The sequence below is a fragment of the Lepisma saccharinum genome, chromosome 3, assembly GCF_977018435.1.
Source record: "Lepisma saccharinum chromosome 3, izLepSacc3.1, whole genome shotgun sequence".
Lineage (NCBI taxonomy): Eukaryota > Metazoa > Arthropoda > Insecta > Zygentoma > Lepismatidae > Lepisma > Lepisma saccharinum.
This window is the reverse complement of record NC_139231.1, coordinates 46,659,553-46,681,955: the sequence shown is the minus strand read 5'-3', so window position 1 is coordinate 46,681,955 and position 22,403 is coordinate 46,659,553. Positions and strand designations below refer to the sequence as shown.

General features: G+C 39.1%; 1 protein-coding gene across 1 annotated transcript in view; it reads right to left on the bottom strand.

Annotated features, from left to right (window-relative positions):
* Positions 1 to 12,433, bottom strand: part of LOC145985528 (lachesin-like) — a 258,993-nt gene extending 246,560 nt beyond the window's left edge. The window contains exons 1-2 of the mRNA XM_083119598.1: positions 12,408 to 12,433; positions 6,103 to 6,131 (exon numbers count right to left, since the gene is read on the bottom strand). Coding sequence (XP_082975724.1) covers positions 6,103 to 6,131; positions 12,408 to 12,433 — 55 coding nt within the window. The remainder of the gene's footprint in view (positions 1 to 6,102; positions 6,132 to 12,407) is intronic.
* Between the last annotated feature and the right edge of the window lie 9,970 nt (positions 12,434 to 22,403).

The following is a 22,403-nucleotide window of genomic DNA, read 5'->3' as shown; positions in this document are numbered from 1 at the left end:
ATTAGTTCAGGGTTGATTCAAATGGTTCGCTGGAAAATGGAACTACTTACGGGATGGAAGGACAGTGGGAAAAAATATATGGAAGTGTCCTGACCTTCATCCAATGTCCCGTAGCAGCATTTACCTGGAGACAGCAGAATGACACTGAAAACTGTATGCGAGGCTAGACTGATAGATTGGAAAGAGAAACTCATATTTTGGAGCCTAAAATTTTCATACAGTTTGAAACGAGCCACAGCATACTTTCACTCAAAATAACACATTTTTAGAATCTCTGACTACAAGGTGTGTAAAAAGCACATGCTTGGCACTAGTTTTAATTGTTTGTAATAGCTGAAATTATAACGGAAGAAGCGAAACCAGAAAGGGATTTTGGAAAAGAGAGATCCAAAAACTAATATATACATAACAATAAAGCCTTGGACTCCATAATGAATCTTAACAATGCAAGTTCAGAGCAATGCCCACTCCTATTTTTTTAATTACACAATTTCCATACAAAATAACATAAAACTCACGATCACAAGAACTTTTTTAAAAAATAGATTGTAGCGAAAATAAAATAGGTCAAAGAATGTCCTCCGATTATATTAAGATATGACAATTTTACTGGCCAAAATTGTTGATCGCCTGGGATTTTCGAAATGGGGGAATATGCAGTAGAAGCAATTGTTTTATTAATAGTTCCCTAATTTAACATATTTTTCTGCACTTGACGTTAATTTGTTTCCTTATGTACGTCAGGGCAAAGAGAGGGGGATTATGATACCCACCGTCCCCCTCTTGGACACGCCACTGCAATTCAGACGAGGCAACTTTTTGATTTTAGCCCATGACGCTCAGAGAAACCCAGCAGAAGCCTCATAGAAACCTTGTACTTTTGTCATTAACGGAAGAGCCTGCCCTCTGGCGTCAAGGCTGTCAACTAAGGCCGTATTGAAACCGAGCGCCTGACTTGTCTACCGAGTTCCCTCCTTTCTGGAGCGGGGAAATCTTGACGAACGAAGCATTGTCCGCGGACACAATGACATGTAAAGGATTAGCAGTGCGTTGCATGACTAATTAAGTTACTGGAGGAGCTTTACGCTGGAAGGAATACTCCAGTCTCGGTGGGATCTGGATGGAAACTTTGGAAGCGGTAGTTGACGACATTGTCAGCCGAAAAGACATCAGCCACCCCTGGTGAGTTGGGGATACCCAGCGGGTCGAGGGAAGCAGGGGGAGCGAGTTGTGAAACACGGCTCTAGCTTCGCAGAATACTCTCAATTTGGAGGCTGAAGCGAGTCGGGGAGGGCGTTTGTGTTTCTGGTGCCCCCTTTGTCTGTTAAACCTAACGCACTGAAAAATTCAGGACGAACCAACTCGTCTCGATGAAAAGACTACACACGTCGGTGTTGGTGTGTGTGTACGTGTGGCAGCTTATGAATCCGCGTGCAGCTTATGAATATGCAGAAAACGAAACTAGATACGGTGAGACACATAAATATTGCCAGGTAACTTCTCCGTCACTACTTTCATTCATTTCTCTCTTACGTTCTACTTTTCTCAGCGATGTTACCGACGAAAGATAACGAATAGAGAGGCGAGGCGGCCGGGAATGAGTGTACACCGAAATATATTTAGCGGGGTTGGCGGCTTAAGGGTCGGGCGACTGCTAGGGGCGTCAAACCAGGGCGTCCCGCTTGAGTAGCGCTACAATCTTAATTCTGATTACAGGTATTAGTGTGGCTATTTGTTTTAAAAAGGCATGGATTTGTGCAGACAAAAATTTCTTGAAGTTACTACTGTACAACATAGCAAGTACATTGCAAAATCATGTAGCAATTTAAGCTAATTTATGTTATTTTGATATCATTAAGTATGTTTCTAATAAACACATACCTAAAATAAACGTGTTCTTTAACAGTAGCACTTAAGGCATTTAAAAAAATAAGATTATAACTTTTCCTCGTTTAACAAAACTATATGCAGTGGCAGCAATTAGGGGGGGAGTTGCCCTCACCCTCAATTTCTTCCACTTTTACCCCCCGCACTATGGCCTCTTAATGCTAAGCCTTGTCTCTCAAGATAAAGTAAATTGTTTTGCCTCTCCTTCCCCAGTTTTGACACCATATCGCCGATACTAACATTCCCATGTATTTTATTGTATGGTGTTGGAAAGGGTGTCAAGTTAGGGGAGGCAGGGTTAGCCGCCCTTGCTTGAAGCTTCACTTCCTTCTGATAACAACTAAACACGACGTCAATACGTGCCACTTACGAACACAAACATTCGATTTCGCCCCAGAATAAATCAACACCCAACGCACTCGGCAAGCTTTTACAAATGCAGAGTACCCTTGTTCGTGACGAAGGCCTCGATGGTTCATATTGCGCTAGTTAAGTGTGTAATCCGCGACAGATGTAGTTCCGTCCATTACCAGCGCAGTGGCCGCAGGTACTAAGCTCATTACTGTGTTAATTCCATCCGTGCGACAACGCCCAGGCGAGGCGTCGTTATTGAAGATAATGAGAGCAATGCTCCACCATCCGCCGCGACACGTGCCTTAACAACCAATAAACAATTCTCAAAAATGTATCTTCCATAATTGCTTGAAACATTTTCAAACTACTCGTGAACTATTGTGGGAAAGGAAATGAACTGTAGTTCCAAATATGGTACTAGCATCGTAAGATGCTTGGACGGCCAAATCTCCCCTCAACAGTAATAATTATAGTTTATTGTTACTTAACACTGAACACAACAATGGTCATATACAGCATAGATATTCCTACAATTAGTTCACTCCATCTTATCATATAAATTATCTATCAGTTGCTATCAGTCCACCACCATTGTTACAATTTACTGACAACGTAGAATTCTGTGTAGGCCGAAAACTTATAAACAGAAGCTCTCAAGAAATAGCATTTTCTGTACAAATACACTTATTTGTTTCACTAGTTAAACACAGAGTTTGTAAATAAAGAATGAATGAATGAATGTGATAAAATGTTTTGGGTGCGTCGGCACATGTGGCCATTTTGTATTCTTCATAGTATGCGGGAAAAAATTCCCCTTATCTAAAATCCTTACTTAAAGAGTTAAAAATATGGGTGTAAAAAGCCCCTTGAGATTTGTTGAAAGTGCAAGATTGTAAATGGGCCTGTGCGGAAAATGCACAGCACATTATAATGGACATTAGCTAAAACATTGTCATCATCTCCGAAAATGAATAATTAGCACTTCGGCAAGTTAAAAGTTTGTCTGAGGATATTAATAGGCATATTTGATAAGAATATTACGAACACTTAAAATAACGTTAACCAAACTTCATCAGGCTAACCTACTCACGTATGCATCTGATAGCAGAAATAAATATGTGAATAACTTTGGCAGGTTAGGTCTGATGCTGTTAGAGTACTTTTCATATCAGACAACAAACAATACGTTATGTCATAAGAGTTATTGCTCATGACTGTGCATGTCAAAGTTCCTAAAGCTGTCCCTAACCGTTCGAGAGACAGCTATAGCAACTTGAACATACACTGCGAGAGGTAACTATTATGGCGTTCCGTATTTATTGTCTGCTGCGCAAAATACGCCGAATTAAACAGAACCTGCCTAACCTATTCACATGTTTATTTCTGCTAATCAGATGCATGCGTGAGTAGGTTACGCAGTTCAGATTCGGTGCTGCATACTGCTAGCATAAACAAGTGTTGCAGCTCTCGTTAGCCTCTCGTGCCACGTTGCTTTTTTTTTATAAAATATTTATTGGTTGTGGACAAAATCCATGCACCAGTTAACAATTTATAAATTGGTATTATATACATGTATGCACATAATATTTACTCACAATTATTCCTTTTTAATAAATAGTTTCCAAATTTCATTACACTTTTACAGAATTATATTAGACTTATTAAGATATTTTGTAAGTTTATAGATTACCGAGGATGAAGGTGAAGTCAGTAAACAAGGCAGTGTCAGTGGCGCTTGATGTCCACTCCTGTACAATTCCTGTAAAAATGGTTCTCTGTAAGTTTCATAAAGTTTGCATTGAAATATAATGTGGTTTGGAGTTGCAGTATATTCATTGCACAAACAAACTGGTGAAGTCACTAAATTCTTCTTGTACAGATGAGCTGCGGCGATAGTGTGATTTAACCTGCAGCGCATTATAGTTGTGAGGGAACTCCGGGAGAGTTGAATCTGTTTAAACCAACATTCCTTTGGAATTCTTTCTTGTATTGAATAGTAGGCCTTACCGCATTGAGTGCCAGTATTTGTCCACAAGTTTTGCCAGTCAGTAAGTAGTATTTTTCTAGTGTGTGATTCCAAAACTACGAACGGAATCTTTATTGAAAGCGGCCGTTGGATTGTTTGATTCGCTGCATATTTTGCCAAAGTATCTGCTATATTATTCCCTTCTATTAAAGAATGTCCAGGTGTCCCAATCTCGTTAATTTCAGTGTGAGTATTCTTATGTTAACAATGTACCATTCCGTATGACATGACCATGATGCAAACTGTAAAGAATTTAGCACAGAGGCTGAATCGGTTGCAATTAGAACTGAATTTAACTTCTTCTTTTGTACATAAAGCAATGCCTGTCGTATTGCAAAAGCTTCTGCAGTGTAAATTGACAGATACGATGGCAAAGGAAAAATTTTGAATTCTGCAGAATTATCACAGTAAAATGCTGCTCCTGTTTTTCCAGACGTTGATTTTGAAGCATCTGTATATATGTGATATTCACATTGTAATTTTGAATGTATGTAGTCTTGATATATATTATTTGAAATTGTAGGGATTGTCTTCACTAGCTTCGTCGCGACAGTCGAGTTCATCTCTAATAATACGTATATGAGCCAATCTTTGGAAACTATGGAAACGAAGAATCTACGAAACATATCACAAAATGTTCGATTTCCATACAGAAGAAGTAGACTTTTCATGTATTACATAATTTATTCATACAGAAAGCACCTTCCTTCTTAAACAGTCCAGTCAAACACTTCACAGTCCATTAACACTAAAGTAAATGCAATAAAATTGTGTTAATGTGTAGAAATATCCTCTTTTCTTAAACATTCTAAGTTTCGTACCATCTGTCATTAATCTACTAAACAAACGTCCAAGTGCTTTATCTAATATTGACACGTGGCGATAGGAAAAATGTCTGGATGCATTAACGAGAGGACAACAACCGAGGAAGGAATTCTAACACAGTGTTAAACGATATGGAATAAGGATATTCCAACAAGGTGTACACTCACCGGCAAGAAAAATGGAACACTTAGATCCCGAAATACCCGCTTCTCTGCAAGGCGTTGTGTGTGTTGCATAACTCTACTGCGGTGTTAGAATTTGCCATTGAAAAATTGCAATTATAATCTACTTATCGCCTAGTTAGGCAACACACATGACGCCTTGCAGTGACCGGAAGAAGTTATCTGGAGTATATACCACTCAAATACAACATTCTAATAGTAGGTAAACTACATAGTTTATCTATTCAGATAATTAAATTCACGCATTCAGTCACGCTCCATACAAGGCCAGAACAAACATTACACAAAAAGCGCAGTCAAGACATCACTACTATCGATAAATGTGGTTTCAACTTGGAATGAACTGCACTCAGCAATGACTAATCAATCAAGACTTTCATCTACGTAAGCAGCGTAACAAGAATAAATTTAAAACCCCATAATGAAATGATGTTAAGCTTTCATTGAATTCCAGTTATTGATTCATTGAATCGAATTGCGTAACATAACTAGTTACTTACTGTGCTATTGTTACTTCTTAAATAATTCTTGATGTCTTATCATAACTCTACTTGCACAGACACACGCACACCCGCGCGCACGCATATACTTATTAAGCAGGCGAGGTACAGTATATGCTGACCTCCCACCTAGTCCTAATATATACTGCATATATATATTTACCTTCTTATTTCTATTTTACTGTATTCATTTTCTATTTGTAGTGAATATATGTAATTTGTATCCTGACAAGAATTAGGTGGCAGAACAGTACGTACATACTGAGCATCGCCTGCTGAATAACATATTATTATATTGCATTATTTTATTTTAACATGTCCCACTTACTATTCAATGACACGTCATTCAATTTTGGACTTCAGGCTCCGCAACTAGGTATTTGATTGTTAAACAAATGAAGATTCATACCTGCAAAGAAACAGATAATTCTATGATCAGCTTTTGTTAACTCGTATTATTTAACGCTTAAGATGGTGCAAAATAAAACTTTCTGGTTCAAATTGCCTACCGTTTGAAGAGATGGTGTACATTTCAAAATGGCCAACATGAGCCCCTAATTTGTAGCGCTGTTATTTTTACTTTTCAGGATATCTAAAGAGAATAAAAGATGGTAAAACTCAACTAAAGCAACAATTGAAAGTCATTTAAATTTGCTATTGATTCTTACTATGTTGTAGGAAGAAAAATTGTGAAAAATGTTTGACATGTGTACTTAGAAGAAATTGCGCCACTTTTATTTATCGAGAGCCACAATATATACACACTGAGGTAATTGGTATCAGCCACCAAAGTAACTGGTGACGTGCGATGAGAAACATATACAATAGAAATTCACACGAAATATGTACATACATATTTACAGAGCCTAAAAAGTTTGACAAGGAACAGTATAGACGGCATATTTACAAACATATCTACTATGCAATAGGTGCTGTCATCTATTATTTTGCAACGTAAAGAGTATCTCATTGAAGTTTCACAAGATACAGGAAGATCAGTTGGAATTTCAAGTCCACAGACTATCTTCAAGGTTCGATCTTCAACTAGAAGTTCTTGTTTCCATCGGAACTGCGGAACTTCGTGAATAATGCAGTGTCAAGAAAAGAAAAGATGAGGTAAGAAGGGAGGGGGAGGAGACTTTAGAATCCCGAAGATGTGTTTGCACCGACGTCCCCCTGATGGGTAAATTCCCACCCTTCGTCGTCTTCAACTCAAATACATTTTTAGGCGAGGGAATTTTTTTTCTGTCTCCTCTCTACCACATTTCCTCCTCTTCCTTTTTTCCTTAATTCCGAAAGAAACTTCCTCTTAGCGGACACGTAAGAGTATATGCAGGAAGCCGGAACAAGATCCAGCTCCGAGGCGAGAACTTTCTGCAGGATGGTGAGAGTTCTCATTCCCCATTCTCCCGCGCTTTTTCGCAACGGCGCGGGAAACGGTTTGGCGGGAAAGTAGAGGCGGCGAGGTGGAGAGAGGAAGAGGAGGAGGAGGGAGTGGAGGATAATACAGAAATAACACTGTGACTAGGAGAAAATTGAATCTGCTAGGAAGAAAGGGGCCAAAGTGCAACGACAGGTGAAATGGATTCGAGGAAGCTATTTCCTAAGACGCTCCCATCTGCGCTTGCGCAACGCGGGAGACCTGCACTACCTATGTAGGGTTAGTGCGCGGTTCTAATTCTCTCTGAAACGTAAATTCCAATACTGGGAACGAAGATGATGTACGCACTGCGTCACGCACAATACTGAAGGAAAATTTATACCGCAAAGTTAGTTGAAATTGAGGAAGTCGTTAAAAGTAATAGCAACGCATGACGTTATTAACTGACACTTAAAACACGCCTCCGATACATGTTTATTCTCATTAATCTGGAATATTCAGAAACAAACAGAACAACTTCATTTAACAACAACGGGAACCGATTATAAAGCTTATGAAAAGTTTTTGCCGCCGCAGGAATTTGAACAAATGGCCGTTGGAGTGCAAATCTCTTCATCGCCTAGTCAACGTTACAAATCAAGTGTAGTATTCCTTAGAAACAAGTTTCATTGATCAGGACTCACTTACTCTCCCGTGAAAGCTCTGGTTTCAAAGTTTAAGTCACTTTTACAATGATTAATTGATTGGTTTGGTTCATTTTACTTCGCTTTTCTGGCCCTTTTGGCTAATCGCGAAGATGAGGATGAATGATGATATGATGAAATTCATGAAGATACACTTACAAACGGCCATGCCCTGGCCGGGATTCGAAACCGGGACCTCCAGCGTCGTAGCACTTTGTGCTAACCACTCCGCCACTGAGGTCGCCACTTTTATAAAGATTTTGATTGTTTGATTGAGTTGGTGTTTTAAGTCCACTGTATCCACAGTAAGGCTAATCGGGACTGGACCTATAGTTTAAAGTAGGATCCGAACCACTGTGTGCCTCAGTGGGTATCGAACCTCGGACCCCTTGATTGCAAGGCGACTACGTACCGCCACGCCATCGGGGAGGCCTCTTTTATAAAGAGATAGGCTAAGTAGCTTAGGCGTGCGCACGGGGGGTCAAGGGGGGCAACTGCTCCCCTAATCACGGACGTTTGCATAATTCTTTCCAAACAGGGGCAAACAAGGTATTTTTCCATTGGACATATTAACCCAACAATAGTGTTGCTCCCTCAAAAACACCTCTTCAGTTTGAAATTATTGCATAATAATTAATGTAAATTACTATGACTGAAATCAAATTATGCGTGTAAAATATATAATTTTAGGTTGACATTCGTTTTTGAAGGGGAGGATATGGCTAACCTTGCCCCATCCTTTCCAGACGTTCCATGCTCCCATATTATTAAACTTTGACTTAGAAATTTAGTTTAGATAGAGGAATCTTCTTGCTGTTATTAAACAATATTATACTCTTAAAGAAAATGAAGTATTTTCAAGCCGATGAAAGTTCGACGGAAATCAATTCTAGAGGGGCAAACATTGAAGTAAAAGAATGCAAGACTACCAGAATCAAAGAGTAGCGGGACAAAAGAATACTGAAGATGGAATTAGTTTTCACGTCTTTCGTGCATTATTTCTTCCAGACGGCCAGGAGCACCTGCAGGGGGGTAAAGAGGGTCAATTGTCCCATCGACTTCAAATTTTATGCAAATAAAAATTCATTTCGTAAAATTTTCGTGCTCGCTTCGCTCGCCAAATCTGCATTTCTTACAGTCTTGTCAAGTTCAGAGCAGTAGTGGCTAGGGGCTGCGAGAGTTGTCCCTCTACGCCGAACGATCTGAATGAGAAAAAATGTAAACGAGAATGCCATGGCATCACATGAATTTTTTTGCGCGCTATTAAATCAGTACTGTTTTAAATTTATATAAATTCGAATCGAACAATTTTCTTGCTCGCTGTTTGTTTCTTTTCTGTAATGCATTGTGAATTACCAGAGAGAGAAGTAAAAACAACTAAGTACTTCAGACAGTTTCTGCTATAACAGTTTGGTTTGGTGGAAAAGGAGCGCGCACATTTCACAGACAATTTATATAATTTTTGCTGTTGGTTTGTTATGCGGCGGATGAATTGTTTATTTAATGTATTTAAATAATGTATATATACACATACACACATATGCCCATCAATGCAATAAAACTAAAAGAGTAAGATAAAATTAGATTTTTCTTTCACTACTGAACTTTCATCAAGGCTTTTCCCCCCCTAATCAGAGGGTCTGCGCACGCCTATGCTAAGTAGGACTGGACGTACATGTTAAAGTCGTTTGAGAACCACTGTGCCTTGCACAGTTACGGACGCTTCTGTGCTATAATAATACCATTAACTCTCAATTCAATCGTTTCAACCCAGGAGTGTCGCAGGGAATCGAATGAAAGACGACTTTATTCTGAGCAACTACACCACCGGGGAAGTGCAGGCTAGGCTCTGGGTTCGAGCCTTGTATAGGGTGTACGTTCCTTATTGGGTCTGCTCAGTGTTCTATTTCATCTGACCATTCATCATCATAGCCGCGATCAACCTAATGAGACAGAAAAGAGAAACTGGCTTCAAACAATAAGTTCAAATCCGGTTTCTGGGGTAGAGTGGTCAGCTTATCACGATAACAATCAACCGGCCCAAATTAATGGCGGCAGTAGGATTCATCATCTAGGGGCGCAGAGGGAGGTGCGGAATAAAATTTAAGGGGTGCGATGTTGAAAAAAGATAACATGAAGCATGTACACCGGGACGTGCTTAGAACTATATTTCGGAAGGGGTCCGAAAAGTGCCTAACATTTTAATGATAATGATAATAATAAAGTTCATAATTAATGCGATAATATAATGAATATGTATCTTAATAATACTGTTATTAAAATGGGATCAATTGATAATAATAATTATAAGAATATAGGGACATGACAGCATGCATTCTTTATCTAGCTTCTAAGTCAAGATCACTAACATTTGTATAAAAACAGCTCTTCTACCAAAGAAAAAAATTAACGTGAAATAATGTTTAAAATGTATTATTTAATGAATACCAAAAAGGTTATTATGTTCAACTAATGAAAAAGGCAGTAGCTGATCATTATATTGATGCGCATTCTTTAACGTATATTAGCCTCCCCAATGGCGCAGTGGTAGCGTCATCGCCTTGTAATCAAGTAGTCCTGGGTTAGATACCGGTGGAGGCACAAAGAGGTTCGGATCCTATTTGAACTATAGGTCAAGTCCCGATTAGCCTTTCTGTGCATAAAATGGACTTAAAACAACAAATGAATCAATGAATCAATTTAACGTATATTAGTTGTAATAGTCAATGCGTGCTTTAGGTTGACAATATGTTTGGAAAAGGGGGTGAGGGATAAAATTGAGGAGTGCGGAAGCACCTCTTCGCACCCCACCCTGGCGTCGCCCCTGGTCCAGATTAAAACCCTGTTCAAGGGACTGATGTATCGCTGTGTTGGTCCCATAGTTAATTTCATCAGTTCATCATCAGCTTTGCGATTAACCGCTAGAGGTAACAGGGGGACGTTGGAGGGACAGTCAAATGCAAACCTTCTCTCTTTTTTATTGCTTTTTATCTAGTACATTTCTGCATGTAAAGCTGCGCAAGTTTGCTGCATTTGAGCATAGTCTCGTCGCTGATCCACACGTATTTTCAAGTCTGAGTTAGTGCCTGTAAACCTCAAGGAGAAGAATATTTGTAATCCATGTGCAGTCACTTAGAAGCCACATCGAAGGTCTTTCCATCCATCTGCATGCGGACTGAGACCATTGTCGAACTTTCTCCTCTACTTGTCAACTTGCTGGCAAGGTAAGGATGCATAGACACATTTCATTTTCATTTGCCGTACGAAGTCTATACGTTTTAGGCTTCCAGGCGGAAAGAACCAACTGCTCTTCGCTGGTGCATGTGTATGTTGTGAAGCTCACTTCATCAGTGTTGCAGCTTTGAGGTAGCAACACTGTTAAGCCTTTTTTCCATGTTAATAAAACATTAAAATGCTGACCAAATCAAAATGTATTGTATAAAAAATATATACACTCAAAACGTAACGTTTCCACCCTCTACAAGGTTTTTCTTCAGAATCTTTCGTCAGCATTTTAATGCTTTATCAATAAATTTTATTGTGAATATTCGTCTGAAGAAGACCCTTTAGAAGGTGAAAACGTTACGTTTTGAGTGTATATATATTTTTTATACAATAAATTTCGATTTGGTCAGAATTTTAATGTTCTACTTGAGGTAGGTTTGAAAATAACAGTCGATACCGCATGTAAATTGGAGCTGTTTACAGTCTGTCCAGTAAGTTTTGTCAGACTTTTGAGGTTTTAGTTTTACTCTCACTCGTAGAAATAACCAAAACAGAAATAATAAAAGAACAATAATACAAATCCAACTCACTTCCACTGTACCATATATGACAGAAAACCCACTGGGAGAGGTAACGCATCATTGCTGCAATCAGAAACCGCATTTCTGATGCTCTCATTGCAGCAACGCTCCGATGCATACCAAAAGACGCTCATTTACAGCGTCCTCTTGATTCGCTAATTATTCCCAGCCGTTAAGGCATCCTCCAATCACATTAAAACGTCGATGATGATGACGCCCATTCCAGAACAAGACCCTCAGCTCGCCGTTAACTTAATTCCCACCGGATCCCTTGCGCTACAACGAGTCCTGGCGTCGTTATACACAGCAGTGAACGGTCGCCGCTCTCCAAAGACAATATTCCCAAACACGAGGCACTAATAGCTTCCGCTCATTATCTCGAGGAGAAGAAAGAGCATTCGGAATGTCCTCCACTAATTATAAATCTCGTCGCAGTCGTAATCAACACCGAATTGCAGAGGCTCTGAAAAGGGGATTTCAAACGTTACATCTCTCGCCCCCGTTTCTGAAAAGAAAAAGTTCTGGATGCTACTGGGTCAGAGATTTTGCGAATAAAGATGCAGACGCATCGTTGCGGAGCGAGTAAGAGAAGGAGGCGACTACTTCGATTCCTGATGTAGGAAAGGGCGAGGGGGGATAACTATGATGAGAATAGCTGACATCAGCTACTGGGAATCTGAGCGTAATTTCAAATTACTTACGAATTTCCTGTCATTTTATAGTGTTCTCTTGTAACTGAATCCTCCTCGAATCACTGACTTACCTATGGTTTGCAAATAGACGCTCCATCGTTCCTCATAATAACCCTTACTCATGTTGCGGTAGAGCTATGAGACAACAATGGGCCATCTCAAATAGTGGTTCGCAATAGTCAAATGTTATTGAACGTGAACAATAAAAAAATCTAATCATTTCTTTCCCATTCCGATTATGCAACAGCATTACTCCGTATCTAAGGCTCAAATGTGAATGAGAACTATAATACCAGAAGCCATCACAATTTATGATTATCCTGAACATTACATGTGTAGAAACTGAAGATTAATCGCTTGTTAATATATTCACAGTATGTAATAAGATGATATCTGCTGATGCATCTTGATGGATCGGGGGGAGGGGGTGTTATGCGGGAGCTCAGAAATAAGCGTTTCTAGTTTTTCTTCATAAAATATATACATCTGCTGTTATAAAAGTTCAAACAGGGGCTCTCCGATAGCATAGTAATTAACAATGTGCCTTTTAATGAAGAGGTTCTGGTGTAGGCACATTACTTCTGATCGCACTTTAAACTGTATTCCAAGTCATAGTTAGCTTATCTGTACATAAATTAGACTTTAAACTTAGACAAAGGTAATGTATGTTCCTTGTCTTGTGAAGTAAAATAAGCATTGTATCATTGTTAGTGTAATGATTAATAATGCATTAAAACCGATATTTCAGATAGAAACTATCCTCGAAAGTGAGTTATACTTTAACCCAGTCTTTCTCCCGACAAGGTGGGTTGCAAAGTTTTGTGGCGCCCACCGTGGGTTTCAAAGTTTTGTGGCGCCCAGTGTGGGTTTCAAAGTTTTGTGGCGCCCAGCGTGGTTTTCAAAGTTTTGTGGGGCTCACCGTGGGTTTCAAAGTTTTGTGGCGCCTAGTGTGGGTTTCAAAGTTTTGTGGCGCCCAGCGTGGTTTTCAAAGTTTTGCGGCGCCCACCGTGGGTTTCAAAGTTTTGTGGCGCCCAGTGTGGTTTTCAAAGTTTTGTGGGGCCTACCGTGGGTTTCAAAGTTTTGTGGCGCCCACCGTGGGTTTCAAAGTTTTGTGGCGCCTACCGTGGGTTGCAAAGTTTTGTGGCGCCCAGTGTGGGTTGCAAAGTTTTGTGGCGCCCAGTGTACGTTGCAAAGTTTTGTGGCGCCCAGCTTGGTTTTCAAAGTTTTGTGGCGCCTACCGTGGGTTTCAAAGTTTTGTGGCGCCCAGTGTGGGTTTCAAAGTTTTGTGGCGCCCAGCGTGGTTTTGAAAGTTTTGTAGCGCCCACCGTGGGTTTCAAAGTTTTGTGGCGCCCAGTGTGGGTTGCAAAGTTTTGTGGCGCCCAGCGTGGGTCCAGATAATAACAAGTTGAAAATGATTAGTAAATTTTGAGTTCAAAAGGGTGAAGGGAAAGTTTAGAGAAAAAAAAGCATCAAGGGATCTTATTTCATATTCCCGTCTTGGGGAACACATTTCTTGTTTATCATACGGTCTAAAATTACAGGTAACCTACCACAGCGTTACAAGCTAAAGCAATCTTAATAGAATGGTTACATTGGAGACAATGATGATAGAGATGTAATAAATGTCTTCACCACTTTCTGCATTGTACGGGCGCTTCCCTTTGCCTTGTTGAAACTATGCCCCATTCCTTCATCCTACTGCCATCTCTAGATCACTACTTTCAATTGCCATTCTAAATCGTTGCTACAAATTGGCCAACTTCTCAGCTGCCATAGTTAAAACGTAAGATTGTTATTTTTCTAAATTGTGAGCAGATTAATCCTCCCTCGCTCCATTGAGCTGATGGGAACATTTTTTTTTTTTTTTACTTACAGAGAATGAGTCATTATTGCCGCAAACCGTGAAGAACGCATTGTTGAAAGGGGTCAGCATTTCGCGCAACGATCCCACAGTCGAATCTCGTACGAACAGCAGAAAGCAATCCAGCAACGTCAGAAGATTGACACTACCAGAAGTTGCGGTCCCTTCAGCGAGACATGTTCGATCCCCCAGAAAGTGACCGCCGATTCTACCGTCAAGGAAGAGAACAAAAGGAGAAGAAAGAGAGAGGGAGAAAAGAGCGCGGAATAGGCCTTTGAGACCGCAATACAGAGGCCGGACACGCCGAGGCCTCGGTTCAAGTTAACTTGACCACCCCTCTTAAAGAGGATGGCCATTCCGTTGGGCGTTCTCCCGAGAGTGGGCTGCACGGAATACTCAAAGACCGGCGAACCTTTTGAGAACAAAGGATGCTGGGACCTGCAACCGGAAATGGCCCGAGTCCTTTGTCACGGAGATGCTTTTGCAGCCGGAGACAGGAAGGGAGGAGGGAGGCCGCGTCCAAATCTCGCCACTTTTAGCTTTTGTCCAGAAATCGACTCCGCGCTAGGGTAATTCCATCGCAACATTGCCACTGGACGTCAACGGTATTGTCGTATCATGTGACTCAAGATGACATTGGTCTGCGTATATGTGCTCTAAGTTTCCGTGCATGTCATGGGCAATAAGAATGGGACATTTAGATCCTGAAATAATACTCGCTTCCCTGCTAGGCGTTATGCGTGTTGCCTAACTCTACGATGATAAGAGGATTTTAATAGCACATTTTCAATGGGAACTTCTACCAACGCCGTAGAGTTAGGTAACACACATAACGCCTTCCACTATCTGTATGTGTCTGCGATGATTAAAGAAGGCTTATCTATCAATTTTGAGACCAAAAGAACATTAACCCATTAGTGCTAGAAACTTATCTTACCATTTTCGAAGCTACCTCCGTAGCGGAGTGGTTAGCACTGCGCGCTATGAAGCCTGGGTTCCAGGCTCGAGTTCCGACCTGGGCATGGGTGTTATTTGTGTCCCTTCATCAATTTCATCATAACGTGACTCGTTAACCAAAAGTTGCAGAAAAGCGAAGTAAAATAAACCAAATTAATCAATCCTTATTTTGATGAACTTATTTATTAATTGAAATATCTCATAGAAATAAATAACCACGAGTGGTTGTGAAATACCCTCAAGGCACTGGGAAATCATCCTTGCTCATCTTGCAGTGAGCTAAATGACTCAACCAAGCTACACAGAGCCTTGCTAAGAACAGGTAATACATCTTAATTAACTATAAGATTAACTATATGAGTTTACATTATCCTTAGTTAATAATTGAAAAGATGAAAAAGACATTTCTTATTTCATAACACTTCAATCATAATCAACAAAAACACAAGTGCAAAACACACAATGTCGGAATCTTAATTAAAAAAAAGAAGTCGCTTTATTTACAGTTATGCTAATCGGGAGTAGACCAATAGTTTAAAGTGGAATCCGAACAACTGCGTAATATGCCTCCACTGGAGATCGTAACCGGGACACCTCCTCAAAACGCCAGTTACCACTACGTCACCCAGGAGTATCAAAATAAGCAAATCGCCAATAAGAAACGTTTTTCGTCTTTATGTTCTCTGCAGGAATTTATCGGTGATGTACGGCGATTTCTTTTATATACCCTCCGCCCCCTCACACACACGAGGCAAATCCAGTTTCTACCAAACGCCAAACCTAAATGCTAATAGCTCTAAACCTGGCCCTTCTAACCTAATAATTTCTAACCTACAATTCCGTTTAGGTGTAATAATGAATGTGTGGTTAGGTTAGGAGGGCCAGGTTTACAGCTCTTGGCATTTGCTGTAAGCTGGGTGTTCCTCGCACAAAACCTCCATACTTATATACATGTTTAATGTACAGGACATGTAGCTACAACCTTCTCTTGGCTACATTTTTCTCTTTGAGATCTCTATTGCAATTAAAATGATTTCATATTTCATTACACCATTAGATGATTCGGAAGAAAGAAAAAGGTACACGAATTTGAGTGGTCGTACGAAGGAATGATTCATTCCATTTCAAAACACTGTATTTTCCAAAGTACAGATATGAATGATACATGAAAATAACTGTAAACTCACAAAGTTTGCATCGTGACGCACTAGTAGGCAGCACGAGTGCAGTTCCTGTAACAAAGGTCGACAAATCGAGAAAAGAGTTTTTGTGCATTGGAATCTGCCAGATCTTCATCTGTTATAGCAGTGCAGCATGCATTCAGATGAGAGTACAGAACAGAACCACCATGTAAACAGAGCATTTTGCGGTGGTATCGACAGTTTAAGGACACTGGGATTGCTACAAAATGTATGGGTGGAACCCGACTACCGCTTGGATGTGTGTCGTGTGGCCAGAGGGGCACACGTAGAACGTCTATAGAAGGTGAGGAAACATTGCTGAGTTTACAGTTATTTTCATGTATTATTCATATCTGTATGTGCAATACTTTAGATAATACAGAGTTTTGAAATAGAATTAATCATTTATAGGAGCCCTGTGTGAATATATATATAGCCTACTTATAAATGTGAAAACATCACAAATATATCACATAATAATTAATATATTATGTACATGCGTATATATAGAGCTTATATTTGAGTGTGTGAAATAAATATCCCCCCCACTATTTTCGATGATTTTGCACCTTGCTAAGGGTTACGGTAACACAACGCCAAAAACATCGTTATGAGCTTCAAGTGTCTTAATGATATTTTTGGAAGTTCCTTACTTCGACCCATTCGTAATAGAATACTCCTTCGTTCCATTTGAAGATTTTTTTGGGGCCCGGTCCTGACTTTCAAAGCCATTGTCACATTGCGATGACGCTTGGCAAATTCAATTTCCGCTCCCCTAATTCTGAGCCAAACAAGAAGAACAGGCATGATATAGATCTAATTGCTCGTCTCCCAGCTACATTTCTCCAGTTCCTCAAGACTCCCACCTTCTTCCAGGCCTCATAACTCGGTTCCTCCTGCGCTGACGTAAGCGGCAGAGTTTGGGGAGGGAGGGAGAGCCTGTAAATTTTGTATTCTGATAGATTCAGCTGGTCTTTCCCACTGTATGTTTCCACAAGACCACCTCTTTCATTTCGCTCCGCTTGCTTTCCACGGGGCACCCTCGTGACCCATTAAAAATGCATTGAATTTTTTCCTCGCTCGTGGAAGGAAGAAAACGAAGTAAACGCTGAAAGTTTTTTTTTCGTAGAAGAGTGTGGAGGGGAGGGTTTGTAACATTTCGAAATTAGTTGTTGTGCAGTTTTCAAGTCTCATTGGGAGCGTTTTTTTCTCTCCTTCACGTAAAACTTCAAGCTGGGAAACAAGAAAAAAATGCATCTTGAAAGAGTTCGCGTATATAACAATTCGTCTTGACGTATTGGAGATGTTTAAAAATGCCTGGGGATAAAAACGCTAACGTCATGAATAAATGAACACGAACTTCTGCTTCCTACAAGTAAATTAAAATTTCACAAGAAAGTTTCAAACGAAATTATTGTTTCAAATGGTTCTGAGAGCTCGAGAAAATTATGATACCGTATTCTCCGCTTTCATCACAATCACAGGTGCAACTATTTAACGTTGCACCTTGGAAGTGCACATGAAGAAAGCTAGCTGACCGTACACGATCAAATGAACCACGGAAAGCACATTGAATTTGGAGCTTGATAGAAGTGACGTCACAGTTAACATCATGTTTCTCCTGGAATTCGTTAACGTTCAAGCATTGTTTGGGAACGGTTGTAAATAAAGTGTTTCAAAGCAGACTTTCAAAGCAGAGCACGCACGATCGAAACTGATAATAGAGAAACAAGCATCGCGGCACAAAATGCTATTTATTTTTATTAAAACTACGTGGAAAATGTAAACACGTGGTTGTGACTTGCGAGAAAAAAATAAAACAGGACCGGTGTAATCTTCTTGCCTATGCTATATTTGCTTAATCGCAATTATAACAAAAAAATGACGTACACTTCTACAGCAGTGAGTGATGTGCTAATATATTAGACTCGATGACATAATTTCCTTAAATATATTATTTGTGTTGTTGATCTTAAAGTCTATTTATATATATGTAGAGATAATATTTTGTGAAACTATTTTTTTGTCATTACGATCACCACCCAGCAAATACATTACTTTCTTTTCGAGTTTCTTATACACAAGTTTCTTTGGAATGAAACTTTAAATATTTGGTCTTCTAATCTACAAATTTGCTTTCTTGAGGCACACACTGCTATCTTTCAGTAAAATGTTCAATCGTTGTCATATTTTTCTTTGACCCTGTTCGGTTGTAGTTTAAGACCTTTTAATATTTATGATAAGAACATTGTTCAATTTCTTTCAATCGCCAACCCGAAAATTTTTCAGAATCATTTACAATAGAGGAAGAATCATGTAGAGATGAATAGGAAAAATGAAAGAAAGAAAGAACGAGACAGAAATTGACAGAATCATATAAAGAAAAAGGAGAATAAGAATAAAGAAAGAAAGAAAAGAGGAAGAAGAAGTGTACAGAAGAAGGGAAACCGAGGAAGAACAGATATAATTGAAACAGAAGGATAACGCGACAAGGAAATCAAAAAAAGTTCTTACATTGGTTTTATTTTACGTTGAATTTCTGCAAACTTTCAGTAATCGAGACGATGATGATGAATGGTGATAGATGAAATGAATGAATGAACAATAACAAATATATACATTGTCAAGACACGGAACACAATATCCACTGAGGATATACTTACTGGCTCTATGTACAGGCGCCAGAGTTTCGTTAACCTACACGATGTCTAAAGAGGCCGGTAAGACAAAAAAGAGAATGGGAGAGAAAGCGAGAGAAAAAATGGATTAGAGAGAGGAAGAGCAGCTAGAGAGGAAAATAAAGCGAAAAGGCGTCAAAGTAAAGAGAACGAGAGGCCAGACTGAGAGAAAAGAGGGATATGGTTAGTGAGAAAAAGAGAATGAGAGCAAGAAGAAATTGGAGAGAAAGATAAAAATAAAGAGAGCTAGAAGAGGAAAGAAAAAGCAGAGGGATGGTATTATTGAGAAAAAGAAAATTAATGGAAAATGGAATTGGAGAAAAATATGGAAATAAACAAAGAGAAGCTAGAGGGAGAAATAGAAAAGCAGAGAAAGAAAGGAATAAGAGAGAAAAGGAAAGAAAAAGAAATGCAGATAAAGAGAGAGGGAGAAGAAGAGAGAGAGAGAGAGAGAATCCCAAGGTGTCCCTTCTTTGTATTACTTGCTATTCCTGTTGCCGTTGATTTATATGCAAAGTATTGTATTTTAGCCAGACGTGTAACGGCTATATCAACCAGAGATTCAATAGTTAGCGCTACGAATGTGATATTCAGTAATGCTGTACGGGTAATCAATATTCAGTTCATCTCGTGCGGTAATCGGGTGGCAAATACATGTCCAATTATTTCCGATGTGTGGGCGCAGGTCAAGATGCAGATCGAAAAGTTTCCATTTACCTCTCTGGGGATCGAATCCCGGACAGATTTGGTGCGAATCCGATGCCATAATGTGTTTATAATGCCTCTTGACACCGTGTAATTCCATGCCCATGCATAATTTAGCAGCCACTGAGACCCAGTGGCGTACCGTGATGAAGGTTCGCTGTGATCCTCGATGTGAGTTCGATTCGTTCCACGATTATTTTGGCAAACTCGAGATAATTGTCGACAAATATCAACAATATTCCTTTGAAAAAGAGTGTGAGCGAAAGCTGGCTTCTTTCACGGTAACCCTGACTGAAACCCAATTACTTCCCAAGGTAACTATACCTGAAACCCCGTTACTTTTCAAAGTAACTGTATCTTAACGCAGTTACTTCTCAAGGTAACTATACATAAAACCAAATTACTCTTCAAGGTAACTAACTGTACCTGAAACCTGAATACTTTTTAAGAAAACAGTATCCGAAACCCCCTTACTTTTCAAGGTAACTACCTGAAACGTGAATTCTTTTTAAGGTAACTGCGTCTGAAACCCAGTTACTTTACAAGGTGACTGAACGTGAAACCCCCATTACTTTTCAATGTAATTGTACCTGAAGTCATGTTACTTTCAAGGTAACTGTATGTGAAACCCCGTTACTCCTCAAGGCAACTGTACCTGAAACCTGAATAATTTTAAGGTAACTACGTGAAACCCCGTTACTTTTCAAGGCAACTGTACCTGAAACCTGAATAATTTTTAAGGTAACTACGTGAAATCCCGTTACTTTTCAAGGCAACTGTACCTGAAACCTGAATAATTTTTAAGGTAACTACCTGAAACCCCGTTACTTTTCAAGGTAACTGTACCTGAAACCTGAATAATTTTAAGGTAACTACGTGAAACCCCGTTACTTTTCAAGGCAACTGTACCTGAAACATGAATAATTTTTAAGGTAACTACCTGAAACCCCGTTACTTTGCAAGGTAACTGTACCTGAAACATGAATAATTTTTAAGGTAACTACCTGAAACACCTGAAACCTGAATAATTTTAAGGTAACTATGTGAAACCACGTTACTTTTCAAGGCAACTGTATCTGAAACCTGAATAATTTTTAAGGTAACTACGTGAAACTTCGTTACTTTTCAAGGCAACTGTACCTGAAACCTGAATAATTTTTAAGGTAACTACCTGAAACCCCGTTACTTTGCAAGGTAACTGTACCTGAAACATGAATAATTTTTAAGGTAACTACCTGAAACCCCGTTACTTTTCAAGGCAACTGTACCTGAAACCTGAATAATTTTAAGGTAACTATGTGAAACCACGTTACTTTTCAAGGCAACTGTATCTGAAACCTGAATAATTTTTAAGGTAACTACGTGAAACTTCGTTACTTTTCAAGGCAACTGTACCTGAAACCTGAATAATTTTTAAGGTAACTACCTGAATCCCCGTTACTTTTCAAGGTAACTGTACCTGAAACCCAGTTACTTTTCAAAGCTAATTTCACCCAAAACCCAGGTACTTTTTGAGGTAACAGTATCTGAAACCCGGTTACTTTACAAAGTAACTTCAACTTATAGCCAATTACTTTGGAAGTAACTGTACATGAAACCCAATTAGTTTGCAAGATAACTGTAATTGAAACTCAGTTACTTTTCAAGTTAACTGCAATTGAAACCCCGCTACTTTACAAGACAACTGTAGCTGAATCCCCGCTACCTTTCAAGTTAACTGCAAACAAAATCCAGTTACTTTGAAAGGTAACTGTATCTGAAACCTATTTACTATTGAAGGTAACTGTAACGGAAACTTCATACTTCACAAGATAAATGAAACTGGAACCCGGTAACTTTTAAAGCTAACTGTAACTAAAACATAGTTAAGTTTCAAGGTCACTGTAATTGGAACCCTGTACTTTGCAAGGTAAATTGTAACTATAACCCAGTTACTTTTCAAGACAACTGCAACTAAAAATTCAATTAATTCTGAAGGTAACTGTAACTACATCACAGTTAACTGTAACTAAAAATCAGTTACTTTTCATGGTAACCAACTGAAAGTCATTTGCTTTTCAACGTAATTGCATTTGAAATCCCGTTGCTTTACAAGGTAACTGTAAATAACATTCAGTTACTTTTAAGGTAACGGCATCTAAAACTGATTCATTTTGGGGATAGCTGTAATTGAAACCTCGTACTTTACATGAAAATTGAAACTAAAACGCATTTACTTTACAAAGTAAGTGTAACTAAATTCCAGCTACTTTTCAAGGCAACTATAAATGAAATTCTGTAAATTCTCAAAGTAACTGTTACAGAAAATGTTACATTTCAAGGTAATTGAAAGTGAAACTCCGTTTCTGCAAGGGAAATTAAATTACTTGATTGTAACTGAAACTTACTTGATTCGTAGTAATTGATAATGTAATGAATAACCAGCCTTAAGTATCTCTGAAAGTAAGTAAACAAGCATCTGTAATCCGAGTTACTTTCTGAAATGTTCTATATTTCCAAAGCAAGTATAACTGTAGCCGAAACCTAAAGTAACTACAATTGTTGCAAACTCCGTTATTTAGGAGAGCCATCTATCGTCCACCTGCTTCATGATCATTTTTGTGCCTTTATACGCTTCGTACACTGCATTAATTGTGGACTGGGAAAATTCACGAACTCATGCGTTTATAATAAAAGGCATCTGCA